This window comes from Hydra vulgaris, chromosome 11 (genome assembly GCF_038396675.1).
Source record: "Hydra vulgaris chromosome 11, alternate assembly HydraT2T_AEP".
Lineage (NCBI taxonomy): Eukaryota > Metazoa > Cnidaria > Hydrozoa > Anthoathecata > Hydridae > Hydra > Hydra vulgaris.
This window is the reverse complement of record NC_088930.1, coordinates 48,278,096-48,292,010: the sequence shown is the minus strand read 5'-3', so window position 1 is coordinate 48,292,010 and position 13,915 is coordinate 48,278,096. Positions and strand designations below refer to the sequence as shown.

Genomic DNA, 13,915 nt, shown 5'->3' with positions numbered 1-13,915 from the left:
ACATAATAGTTCGAAAGAAGTTTACTTTTTCCATCCAGGTTTTTCTCCATGTTTGACTCAAACTTTACACCACTTCACCTTAAAGTTTTTAACATTTCATTAGACTTAAACTGACTAAGTCCTAAGGTAACTACCAAAGCTTCTCTTTCATTGTAAGAAATCTTTCTCTGATCACTTTCTGGAGTACCAAGTATAATATAAGACATTGATATAAGACAACTATTTATTTTAAGAATCGTAGTTTATAAGATAAACTGTTACTTTAAGAATATATATCATAACTATTTTTATTTAATAATATCTCACCTGTTCTGTGAATGGTTTGAGCTCCTTGACTTGCTTTTGATCAGAATTAGTTTCTTTAAGAAGGGAAGAAGTTACCTGTTCCTTTACTTTTTTGGAAATTTTAGAAATACTCTCAGAAAGATTTGAGCTAGACTTAAAATATGAATATTTACATTTGTGGAGTTTACCTTTAGCAATTTCTCAGAAATACATTTATATTTAGAAATACAGAAATATATTTGGCAAAGTTTCAATGTTGAGCTAGTTCTCTTTTTTATTCTTTTATTTAATAATCTATTTCTTCCTTGACTGCTTAATATTGCTTAATATTGAGCAATCTCTAGAGGTTTTCAAGCTAGACAAATCAGTTTTTTTCAATTTTAGAGTACCTATGTCTGCAATAGTTTTACCAGCCTTACAGAGATATAAGTTTTTCTTACAACCTGGGCATAATCCTGTAGGATAGGCATATACTTTCAGTGAAAACTCAGGCTTACAGAAAACTTGAACTAGACCTTCCAAATTTTTATTAACTGGAATACATTTGTTGTTCTTTTCAAGGCAGCAGCACCAGATGATCTTTTGAAAATGTGCATGATCTCTTTTAAAACGATACTCTCTACTCTCCTTTAGAGCAGAAGAGTCAGAGATTTAATATATTAGGGATCTATAAAAATATATGGGTATCTAGTATCTATACTGTAATATAGGCTCAGATATCTATAATGAAATAAAAATAAAAAAGCGTAGTCAAAGTAAATATTGTCTATATATTTCTATACATTTCTTAAAAGCTTAGTAAAATGTTTTCAGTAAAAAAAAAAATTAGCAATAAAATAAAGCAAAAAAAAATTTGAATCAACTTGAAAAGACAAGTGATTCAAAATTAGATACTTCACAATTATTGATAAAAATAATGTATTAAAATAGAAAAAATAAAAAACTGAATAATTTTGTAAAACGAAATTAAATTTTTCTAATTAGAAATTAGAATTTTCTAGACAAAAGTCCCAATTCTGGTCTTAAAAATCTTCATGTTGGAAATGCTAAACAAAGGGAAATATCTGCGTATTTTATACTGTGTAAATATATCTATAACTTATTTATGTAAATTGCTATGCATCTATGTTCATGTGTCATTTATGTTTATTACTGCGTTTACATAAAATATATAGGGGCGGATTCAGTATTTCTTGATGTTTGAGATGATTGGAGGCTGGAAACAAAAAGTTCAAAAGTTTTAGACCTTTTGTTCCCAAACTCCAATCATAGTAATTTTTTGCAAAGTATCTTTATTTGACTAAGTATAAACATATAAATTTTTTGACTTTGCTTTAATGAAGTTGTATGCTACATAAATGAGGATTTAAATTAAAAGATTTTTGACAGAAGCTTGGAATAATCAAGTAATAATCTCAAACGTATTTTTATTTTGTTTTATTTTATTTTTTCAAATTTAAACTAAATAAATATTTATTAATATTAAAAATGTGTGATTCCTTCACAAGTTTTAAAATTTGTAAAAACTTTCGGTTTACTTTTCCTAAGCAACACACCTTTTTCAATTCACCGCAACACACCTTCATTCGACACCAGTATGAGCATTTAAAAACTTTAAAATTATTTATTTAGTTATCTCAAACACCAAAACATCCTGGATACGCCCCAGTTGTAAATAAGCCATTAATTATTTTAACCTTGATATAATTTGATGTTGCAATTATATTTTGATTGAAAATATGTTAAAAGAAAATGTTACTAGTGACGCAATAAGTAAATCATTAAAACCATCAACATTCTTTTTAATTGTTATGAAAATATATTTAAGACGGCAATTTATAAACCATTAACTTTGAATATTTTTTTTATTTTTATGTCCATTTATAAACAATGGATTGAACATTGTTTTGTGTTTTTTTGATAGTATCGTGATGAAATGATTTTATCAACTTGTGCAATGTTAAAACATTAAAATTGTAATTAAGGCAAAGTTATGGAAACCGAATTTTTCAAGCGCATGTTTTTCTCATACTTTTTATATTTTTTTCAGCGCATTTTTACTCCTAATTTTAAATTTTTTTAATATTTAAGGTTCATGCATGAGTACGACAACACTTTAATAAAATTCATAATTTCTTTAAACATCTTACCTTAAGGTAAAAGATTCTTATGTTTGATTTTTAAATTTATTAGGTTTTCAAATCAAACTTTATGAATCATTTTGAGCAGTGTTACTGATATTTTGAAACAGTTTATCTAACCTGAAGTATCATCGATACATAGCTGATGCAAGAACAGATAGATTAACTCATAGAATGGGGACACAAAAAAATGAAAAAGACTAAATGAAGCAATAAATATGTTAATCGAACTTTATGTAATACTAAAAAGGGCAATACCTAATGAATAAAGATATTTAACAAATAGATGTCGATATTGATAACCTTTAAAAAACATTTAAATAAAAGTTGTTAGTCGTGGAACTTATATATAATGTCAAGTTAGTAAACAATTTTCCTATTGCTTAAAATATGTGCTCATGTAATTTTTTTTTGTACATTAATTCATATTTTAAGTACATAAAAAAGATTTAGAAAAAATGCATTTGTGTATTCATAAGTTATTAATGGTATCAAAAGTTTAATTAAACAAAATAAATCATAAATTAGATCAGATAGATCTAATTTATTTATACGTATGATAAGTATTATACATAATTGCATATAATTATTTATAATATAAGATATTTATCTAAAATATCTAATATTATAACTTTTTATAGCTTTAACTATATTATCTTAATCATTGAAATTCTAGACAATTTATTTGTTTACATATAACTTGTAAAATGTTTACACATAACTTTTTAAAATGTTTACGACACTTAAGGTGTACTTTTAATAACGTTTTATTTTGAGTTTAGTGAACTTTTTTAATAAAGGTTACTGAAGTTTCCGGCCAGTAAATCGGACAATCGAAGTTATCGAAAAAACATTCATAATGTATTATAAAAGATTTAATACAAATTAAATGGTAAAAGGACTTCAAGAAGTAAATATTTGTCTCGTTTAAAAGAACACTTAGCTTACGGAAAGTCTAGACCTTTTCTCGTTGGTTCTGGAAAATAATCAGATTAATAAAGGCGCATCCTGTTAACCAAAAAATATCTGTAAATACTATTGTTGTCAAAGTTAAGTCAATCTACGAGTTATTCCGGTATACTTCCGTTCTTTATTTTATTACTGATTCAGATAAATCTTTATTCAAATAATAAAATGAAAACAAGTATCATACATGTCGTCATCGACGCTAATGATGTAAAGAGCTTTAATAAAAATTTGAAATAACATTCAGTTCGCTATAAAACTCAAGTAAATCTGGTCGAATATTTTTATTTTAGTAAAATAGTGATAAACAAAATAAAAAGAAAAAAATTCTAAATAAGCTACCAAAAGTGTTGATTAAGTATTTAGTAATTAATACCAAAAGTATTAACTACCAAACAAAAGTAAATTCTACTTCATTAAATATAAGTTTGTAAGTAAGCACATTAGTGGCAACAGGTAAAGTCAGCTGAATCAATTTATAAACATTAATTAATTGACAAACAGCAAAAAAAATTATTACGTCAACTATAACAAAATGACTCAAAACATTTTTTTATCAACACAAAAAATAGATTATCGCAGTTATTGAATCGCAATATTTGTTTATCGTAGATAAATAACATTTAGAAACTCGTAAATTTCATCTAACCGCAAGTTCGTTGTTTAACACTTTAGTTTACTAAATGATAAAGCACAGTAGGTGGTTAAATAAAATGAAAATCCGAACGATAGATACCGATCTATCAAATTATAGCACGCTATGAACATAAGTCATTAAGTGTAAATATTTAAAATCACGTCACAAAAACTTGATAACAAAGACGTGGCACATCTCAGTCAGGAAGATTTTTGTCATCTTCAAAATTTTAAAACATATGCGTTCATAAGATATACATGACGATCACTTTTAAACCAGACAATATTTTTTAATATCTGTTAAGCGTCGCCGTAATTGCTCTCCTTGTTGTGGACTAATCCTATTACTTCATTCATTAAACCGCACTATACAAAAATATTAGCCTTCTTGTTACATATATAAAGATTACACACAAACTGCATTCAATTAATAAAGTCAAGCACAGTTCGACGTGGACACTAACATATTCCAAAAAAGACCATAAATTAGAAGCACTACCATTCTTTTTATAACATTTAACGAAATAGCTCAAATATTCCGTAAAAATTGAAATCAAAGTTATTAATTTGACGTAAAATGGTTATGGCGGTTCAGGTTTTGCGACTACTTTGGATTAGCCTTATGTTAGTCTCGCATTCAAAAGAGTGCATCAAACTTCTTAATCGTAATTGGAAACAAAAAACACCTGCCGAGAGAACTAAAGATGCCGAATTCGTTCTGACTGCCAAGATCTTGTACACAACTCCATCACCACGCTATCCGCAATTTTATTCTGCAACATTTGAAGTCTTAAACGTACTCAAAGGATGGGAGTTGATTAAAAAACTTCATAATAAAAAAAGTACTTCTATTATAAGCTTGGATCCAAAAATTATTGCAACTGCGAATGGTTTTAGTGACAGCTTTCAACTCTGTTTTTCTTCCGTTGAAGTAGGGAAAACATATGCACTTTTTCTTGGGTACAAACGAGAAACCTATGAGCTTGTAGCAAAGTATGACGATCTCTTTGGTGCCGCAGAACAACTTTACAAACGTACAGAAAAAGATATTTTAGAGTCCTTAGGTAAGTTTCTTTTGTTGGTTTTAGAGTATACTTACCCAAAACAAAATATTTTTGTTCTTAAGAGGAAAAATTTTCTAAAAAATTAATTTTTTAATTAGGTAATATAATATTTTTATATAAATTGCTAAAAACGCAACTTTAAGTACGTTACAACTGCAAGTTGGGCAATATAACTTCATCTTGATTAACTAAGTACGCTTTTGTTTTAATTTTAGTGAAATCTTTTGTATAATATATTGTCACCTCCAAATATTTCAAAAAATAAACTCTGTTTATCAAAACGCTATTGTTCAACAAACATTCTTTGAAATTGTTTTGCAAATTTGTCGGACGATTTTTAATTTTTTTTGTTTATTATTTGTTAAACGTATACTCGTTCGACATTTTAAAAATAGGACTAAAAAATATTAAAACAAAAATCTACAATTATTAAATATTTTTATTCAAACATAATGGAACTGCTTTTTAATATAATGGTTGTTAATTTAATGCGTTTTAAACAAGATAAATGAAAGCCAGCTTAAGTGAAAAGCTTTGTACAATAAAAATAAACACATGTACGTAAACAATATGTTAATTTTACAAATCTAATTCTTAAAAAAAATGTAACCTTTTAATAATCTTACATTTGACAAGAGGCGGTAGAGGAGGATCAATGCGTTTTTTTAATTCTTGATTTAAAATAAAATAAAAAACGTAGTTTTTTTTTTTTAAATATAGCTTTATTTTCTATATCGTAAAAAGACTTAGACCCAATGTAGTATTTAAATTTTTTTTTAATCATGATAATTTGCAACTTAACAAAAACTTTTCCAAAGCAGAACTGGTTTGTGTGTGTGTTTATAGAGGGGGTGGGGTTGCAAGCAGAACTTTAAAAATGTTTGTTTAATAATTATACATAAACACTAGATTGTTGTGAGTAAACGTGTATTAAGGGGTGGTGTAGGGTAGCGGGGCAGTAATGCGCACCAATATTGCTTTCTGATGCAATTAACTATTAGGTAAAACTCTAAATGAGAAAGCTTCTTACATAACCAGGGCCACTATGAGGGAGGGGCAAAAGGGACAGTTTGTCCCGGGCGGTAGATATCCAAAGGGCGAAAAAAGAGACCAAAAAAAAAAAAAAATGGTCCTTCATCTATAATATAATAAAATTTTGATAAATACGGGCGTCAATTAGGGTTACTGTCCCAGGCGCGTGACGGCTCTCGGTCATAACCATTAAATTTGTCATATTTAAAGGTTAATGTCGATTTTATTATAGCTATGAATAAAAGTTTATCAGTTGTCGAGAATAAAAATTATAAAAAAAAACAAACAAGAAAGCAAATAAATGGAGCGTTGTAATAACAGAAACACAATATTAAGTACATGAATTCATTAAATAAACTAGCTTAGTTAACTTTCAGTTGAGTTATAAAACGCAAAAAACTATAAAGTTATAATTATGTTAGTGTAAAACCAACAACCAACTTTTTATTTATTGAATAAAGTTAACTTATAAAAGCTTTAGAATTATTATCATTGGGTTTTCCATTTTAAGTAATGGTTTAAAATACAAATTCAGCCGCTTTGAAAGACGATTTTTTGCCGCTTTGAGGGCACTAAAAAACTTAATCATTTATTTAAATCTTCATACGTACTTTTTAAGATGTACTTTTGATTCAAAGTCGGTGTATAATTAGAACTTTACCTACTTAAAAAATGGAGCCATTGCATTGTTTTGGATATTAGATTTAGAATTTTTTGCATAGATTTTTTTCAGCACCATTATTCAACGTTACTTAGCAACAGTAGCAGAATCTTAGTAATTAAGCAACACATATAATAAGTGAATATATTTTATATTGAAGACAAAAATAAAAATCATACCAATCAAAAATTAAAATAAAAAATTTTTATTTAAGTTAGTTTTAGGTTATTATTATTTCGTAATACAAAAGACGTATGTATTATGACATAGAATAATTGAGGTTTTCTTTTTGCAAAAACTAAGGCATACTTTTTTAAACAGCTCAATCTTTTGTGGGAACACAAATTACTTTTTTTCGGACCCTTTCAGTTTGCTTTCTTTATTCTTATCTATTTTCGAATAATCTATTTTCGAATAATCTATTTTCGAAATACAAATGTATGTTTCGCAATTATTATTCTATACTTGTAAATTTTAAACATTTGTATAATAATTATTATAGTATTGTAAATGGTACACTTTGGCTAGAATCAGAATCATGATGATCAGAATCAATCTTGTTTCAATAAAAAGTACTCTCTCTTGGAGAAAATATATTAACTGCTATAGGCTATTGTCTTTCTGTAGTCCTCCTAAGCAAGGATTTTAGAAGTATTAAAAAAGTTTCTGTTTCCAACTCTTGTACTCTCTTCTCATATAACCGGCTGGCGCAAATGTAAATCTGTTTTTCATTGTTTCCTGCCTAAGATGAATAATAGAAAATCTTTTTGACTCAGCCCATGGATTTTTACTTTTTCTTCCTTGATAGTGGCTACAGTATTGTTTCTGTAATTTATTAATAAGGGAGTAGCTCTAAAACTCTAACGAGCTCTGTGGTAGCTCTTAGAAAAGCTGGTTCCGTCAACAACTGTAAAAATCAGCGTATTTCAAATGATTTTGTAATAGTTTTTTTGTTAGTACTTTTTGTTTGCACTGTCAAGGCTGCATAAGAAGCCCATTGTTATAACTTTGGTTTGATTAGCAGGACTAAGGCAACTACATAACCTATTGCTTGGGGTCCCATGCACTATCTGTGATTCAAGTTTTCTAATAGTTTAAAACATAGCTATAATGCCAAGTCAAAATTCACTTAAAAAGCAATCTTGCGTAACTTCCCATTAGACAAAATTGCTTTCTGTTACCTTAACTGTTTACTACATTCACCTAGTTTTTTTCTCAAACATCAGTTTTTATGCTTCTTTTTTGTTTTTACTAAACTTTACAGTTTTTTAAGTGTTTTCCCAGTGCGCACAGTGCGTTTTTGAAACGTTTTTTGAATGTTTCTATTAGGTTTAAACTTAATAAAAATGTCCAAAGAACGTTTAAAAAATGCACCATGCTTGGTTGTTACCGTTTTCTTAAACTTTAAATCTCTATTATTGTTTTTTATTAACTTCAAGCTTGAATTGTGGTTGCTTGCAGCCTTGTTTGGAGTGAATTTCCTAAAAAAACAAAAATTTAACTTTACAATGTAACTTAATTTTTAGGTTGGCGCAGTTGGAACGCCTGGACAAATTGCAACAAACAATGTGATACGGGGATTCAGACACGCACACGCTCGTGTTTAAAAGAATCGCACAATTTTTGTCAAGGTCTATCCGAAGAAAAAAGAGAATGCAATACATTTTCTTGTCTCAGTAAATCTTTTTATTAACGAGCTTTGAAATATAGTTTTTAGTATTATTTTTAATATTGATTAGTTTATAATTATAAACGTTCCAACTTAAAAAATTATTAAATTTTTTTACAAAACTTTCAAAATAACACTTTAAATGTTTGTTTAGCTTCAAAAGATGCTTTATTAACTATGATAAATTTAAGAGAAGAGTCAAAAATATTTGCTGATCAATGGAAAGCCCGAGATGAAGCTTCTAGCAACACAAAAAAGAAATCGGATGTTCTTTCTGCTCCTTTCAATTTTTTGTTTCCAGATCAATTCCCTATTTCAAATGTTCTTCATATAACTTTTAAAGGTTAGTTATTTAAAAATAACTTTTTGAAAGTTGCTAACCACTCGTCACTCATACTATTATAAACTATCATTTAATTATAGGTCCGGTGAAGGACTCTCAGTTCATTTTTAGCATATACAGCGCAAATAATAAGATGATTATGGGAATAAAAGTTTCGCCATTCCAATTTACCATTGAATACGATCAAATCATTAACAATGCCGTCAACATTCGACATAGCAATCCGTTCCATTATAGCTTTAATCAAGAAATGCTGTATACTCTAGCATTTGTAATGAATCATGAAAATGTGCGATTTTCAATAAATTGCGAAGAATTACACATTAGCTCATTGGAAGACGAACTGTTTCGTGACGCAGATATATTTGGCAGTATTTTTATAGGTGCTGGTGATGATGCAGGAGATGAAAGCATACCAAAAGTATGAAAGCAGTTACAATACTTTTACTATAATTCAGATCTGATTTGTTTTTCAACTTCTTCATTTGCCATAACAACAACAGCTTTTGTTTTCAGGTGGAGATTTCTCAAGTATCTTTTTCAAGCGATAGAGAAAGCAGATGGCGTCAATGTGGAAAAATTATTCTTGTAAGAGAAATTAGTGCGTTAAATTTATTTAAAAGTTTATTTATAAAACAACTTTAGCTTTTATTTTAATTCTGAATTCGCGATGTTTAGGAACGACCACAAAGAAGCTATGACGCAAAAGGCTCTGGATCGGATATTTTAAACGACGGAAGTGGAGCCAATAACTTTGGGGATGATGATGAAAATGATGACGATGATTATGAAGACAATTTCGATGATGATTATAACGATGAAGATGAAAAAGAAAGCGAAAATTACAAAAAAACAGGCTCCGGAAATGGAAAAGGTTTATAATTTAACGCTAAAGTGTTTAAATGTTGTATAAATTTAATTACTTTTAAAATAACTTAAAAATTGTGTTACTATAGAATGTTTATGCCAAAACAACGGTAAGTGCAATGAAGATGGTACTTGCACGTGCCAAAATGGATGGAATGGCGATTTGTGTGAACTACGTAAGCTTTTTATCGTGTAATTACGTTTTATAGAAATGCTATAATGTTCAATTAAAAAAAAAATATTTTTTTTATGCAACATTTCTATTAATCATCGTCTTGTTTTTTCTGTTCCTTTTTTTTATGATTCGATAGTATAGCAAACTCACGTTTTGGTTTGTAAATTTGTAATTATTATTTACCTCCAATTTTTTTGTAGCGATATGTATTCTCCCATGTCTTAATGAAGGTAATTGTTCAAAGCCAAATACTTGCACATGCAAAGCCGGCTCCAGCGGAAATTATTGTCAATTGAGTACGTAGATTTTTCTTACCCAAATGATTTATTAGAAACTTAAACCAAGAAATAGAATAATAATTTTTATTTTATTTTTTACATTTAGTTTTGTTTCTTCATTATTTTTTTTTTTACTTTACAAGTCTCCAAATATATTGTTTTTCTATGTTAATTGTAAAATGCTGAATTTTGTGTTTAAGGCGAATGTTCTCACCCTTGCGTTCACGGGGTATGTGTTGGACCAAACCAATGTCGATGTGAACTAGGCTTTTCTGGTTTACAATGCGATAAATGTTGGTATTTTTTATTTTTTATTTGTTTTCAGTTTAACAAATTTTTTTCATTATTGTTTAACATACGAATCACATTTTAAATGTAAACAGATTTTTAATTACTATTTAAAGACATGATTTTTAGCCTGCTTATTTACTGTCAATTTAAATTGTATATTTATAAATTGTATACTTATAAATTGTATATTTATAAATAACTCTTTGAGTAAAATTAATCTAAGCCTAATGGGAAAGCTCCTAATAATAACTTTATGTATTACTATTATTTTGTGTCATAATGGAATAATATTAATACTTTTTTTTTTGTCGGTTTAACGTTCAAAGTGCCGTACTTTGTCTTTGCCATTACCATTCAATAATACATTGTTTTTTAAAGTATGACCAAACGTACTTAAATAACCTTGTCGAACAGTTTTATTTTTAGCAAATCGCATAAATGTTTTACTTTTAATTATATTTCGTTGTCGTTGAAATGAATTAGTAATGACACTTAGTGGATAATAAATTAAGAAAAAACAAACTGCATACGTAATTGAATAGCTTAGTTTATTTATTTTTTAGCAACATGTGAGAACTTATGTCTTAACGGGGGAATATGTGTAGACAATGTAAGCTGTAAATGTCCAGCTGGATTCAAGGGCGATCGATGTGAGGAAACCGAGTAAGAATAGCTAAAAATCTTTTACTTTATTATTTCCAGTTTATTATATTTACTATAAAAATCTACTTAACTCTAATAAAAATGTTTTTATATATGACTATAATTAGTATAAATACAATTTATTATTCTTTATTTAGTAAATGTCGGCGTTATTACACTAAGTTAGTAACGTATTCCAAGCTTTCAACGCAATACATAGATAAAATTGAAACGATTCCATGCGCTGACAATGAAAAGAGTCTGTGTACAAGAAAAAGGTTTAATTGTATTTTCTATACTTTAAAACTTTTTTTTTTTTTAAATAATTAAAAGACTGGGGCTAGCACAAAACGATTTTTACATAAAAAGTAGTTAGTATAAAAATAACGGAAAAATAAATTCTACTTTTTTTTTTTTTTTGTAAAAACGTAGTCACGGCGATCACGGTGATCGTAGTCACAGATCGCCGTGAGTAAGTCAACGCAATATTCTAATTCGTTCAATACATTCTTTGCTTTTATTTGCTTTAGGTTAGTTTCACAAGTCATCAATAAAGTATTTTACAGACCAGAGTATGTTTGTGATTGATGAAAAGTATATTTAGTAGATTGGCGTTTCAAAGTATTGCTTTTAAGTATTCTGAAAGCATATCAAAGTTTTGTTATGAAGCATTCTAAAGGGCTTTAAGAGATTCGATAAGATTTCAACCAAGATATGCTCACCAGAAAATCCAGAAAGACAAAATGGCTATGTACATGTTTTTTATATTACATGTTTTACATGAAAAACGCCGACTAACATGGTTCTTGTCATAAATATGAAACAGAGTTAAAGTTACGCAAAGTAAAGTCAAATACTGTTAGAACATAAAAGAAGGTAATTTCTAAACAATCTTCTGAAAAAAATCTTTTAAATACCGTAATCTCATAGATTATAGATGCTCTCCGCATGTTTTGTATTACAAGTAATGTACAAGATAATATTTAAAATGTAAAATACTAGATATATGTAATATTAATAATAATAATATATATATATATACATGTATAATGTTATGAAAATGTTTATCAAATTTGACCAATCAATAGATGATGAAGTATTAAACTCAGTTGTTTTGTAAAATATTGCCCTTAAGCCTTTCTATGACACACTTAACAAATTTAAAATCTTAGGAACAACTCTAAAAAAACTACAGTAAAAGACTTAACAAGTATTAAATAGAGATTATTAAATAGTTTACTTTAAATTTCGGTTTACACTTATCAGCTTAACTTTTTTTGAGTAATCATTTAAAAGTTTAAATGCTCGTTTTTTGCCTTTTGCATTAACAAAGTTTTTTAACTAAGTCTTGGCTGCAATCGATACAAAAAAGGTTTTGACTAAAATTTTGTCTGTACTGCCGAAATTGTTTAATTCGGGCTTCAACTGTCTTCTATGAAAGCTGGCCTTGTATGAATTCTTATTGTATTATGAATTTTTTTTTTTTTTGTATATTAACGTTTATTAAATTGCTGGTCCCGTTTCTAGAACTATAATATAAATAACCAACACAAATAAAGTACATTTAAACAAAAAATATATAAATTTTGTGCAACGGCTGCACCTGTAATTCTAGCATCCCTGCATGGCAATTTTGGGATATATTGCAATTTTAATAATACATTGATGTTCAATATGTCATCGTCTTCACAGAATGCTGGTGTTGACGATAAAAAAACTAACGATAACAATGCTCTAAAATTCATTTTAGAGCAATGTTATCGTTAGTTTTTTTTGAGTTCTTTTATAATAAATTGTACCCGTTTCCCTATTCAACTTCAGGCATCCCTGTCAATGGTTACAGGTCTGTTTAACACACACAATTTTTCCTTATGTTAGGCAACTTAATAAAAAGTAAGTTTGTAGAAAAAACTCTCTTTTGATTGGTATTAAAATTCTATTGTCAATACATTAAATGTATATCTTTAATGTTACGATATTTAATTATCATATTAAAATTGTAACTAAATAAGATTTTCTTCGGCAACATGCATCACAACTTTATGCATAAGACACTAATCGTAAAGATTTATATACATTTTAGCAGTTTCATGAGCAAATGTTAAATTTAAAAGTATTAATCTAATGTCCATTTGAAATAACTTGAGAATTCCTGATATAAAAAAATTTTCTTGGCGTAGTGTCGTCATTGATATTTTAAAATCCTGCTTTAGGTATATCTTCTAGAAACCCTAATTCTATTTTAAAGAATCTTTGTATTTTGTTTTCTGCTTCTTTGACAACTTTTTTTCTTTTACTAAACTTTACTTTTACAAAGATACTTTTACTTTTGTGAATGTATTTTATAAATCAAATGAAGATTCCAAGATATTTCCATAAAGAATAGAGTCCAAATGAGACTTATCTTCTTTTTAATAAACTTATTACATTTTTTTAACTTAATAAACTTATAAAAAATTTTTAAACTTTTTACTTAATAAACTTTAAATTTTCAAACTTTTTAAACTTTTTACTTAAAATTTTTGAAACATTTTAGTTAATAAAGTTATAAAAATTTTTTAAACTCAATAAACTTATTAAAATTTTTTAACATTTGTTCCCAAATATAGCAACTTATAGATGTAGCATCATTTGCAGCATTGTACACCATTATCATTTACCATCTACTATTTTAAAAAGCAAGGTATGCTTTATTTTCATTGGGTACCTTTGTTTCCCTAAGATATGTTATTTAGTTTTTCACGTGTTTTATCTTGTCCTTTGTAATGTCTTTAGACTTAATAATAAAACATGTTTCTGCACCTTAGAGAAAAGGTAAATGGGCTTTGTAATATTATCTCACAATGCAATGTGGTCTGATCAAGT

At 27.7% G+C, this 13,915-nt stretch overlaps 1 protein-coding gene across 2 annotated transcripts; it reads left to right on the top strand.

Annotated features, from left to right (window-relative positions):
- The first annotated feature begins 3,113 nt into the window (after positions 1 to 3,113).
- On the top strand, positions 3,114 to 12,046 carry LOC101241166 (uncharacterized). Of its 2 annotated transcripts, XM_065809048.1 has the most exons (12): positions 3,114 to 5,092; positions 8,312 to 8,461; positions 8,609 to 8,797; positions 8,878 to 9,218; positions 9,314 to 9,385; positions 9,476 to 9,671; positions 9,754 to 9,840; positions 10,040 to 10,135; positions 10,318 to 10,410; positions 10,972 to 11,071; positions 11,209 to 11,328; positions 11,581 to 12,046. In XM_065809048.1, the coding sequence occupies exons 1-12, from the start codon at positions 4,606 to 4,608 to the stop codon at positions 11,636 to 11,638; spliced, it is 1,989 nt and encodes a 662-aa protein (XP_065665120.1). In that variant the 5' UTR covers positions 3,114 to 4,605; the 3' UTR covers positions 11,639 to 12,046. The 2 variants fall into 2 exon arrangements, 1 of the variants encoding a protein (XP_065665120.1); XR_010641533.1 differs by lacking the exon at positions 11,581 to 12,046 and having other exon boundaries at positions 10,318 to 10,414; positions 11,209 to 11,258.
- Positions 12,047 to 13,915: the final 1,869 nt, after the last annotated feature.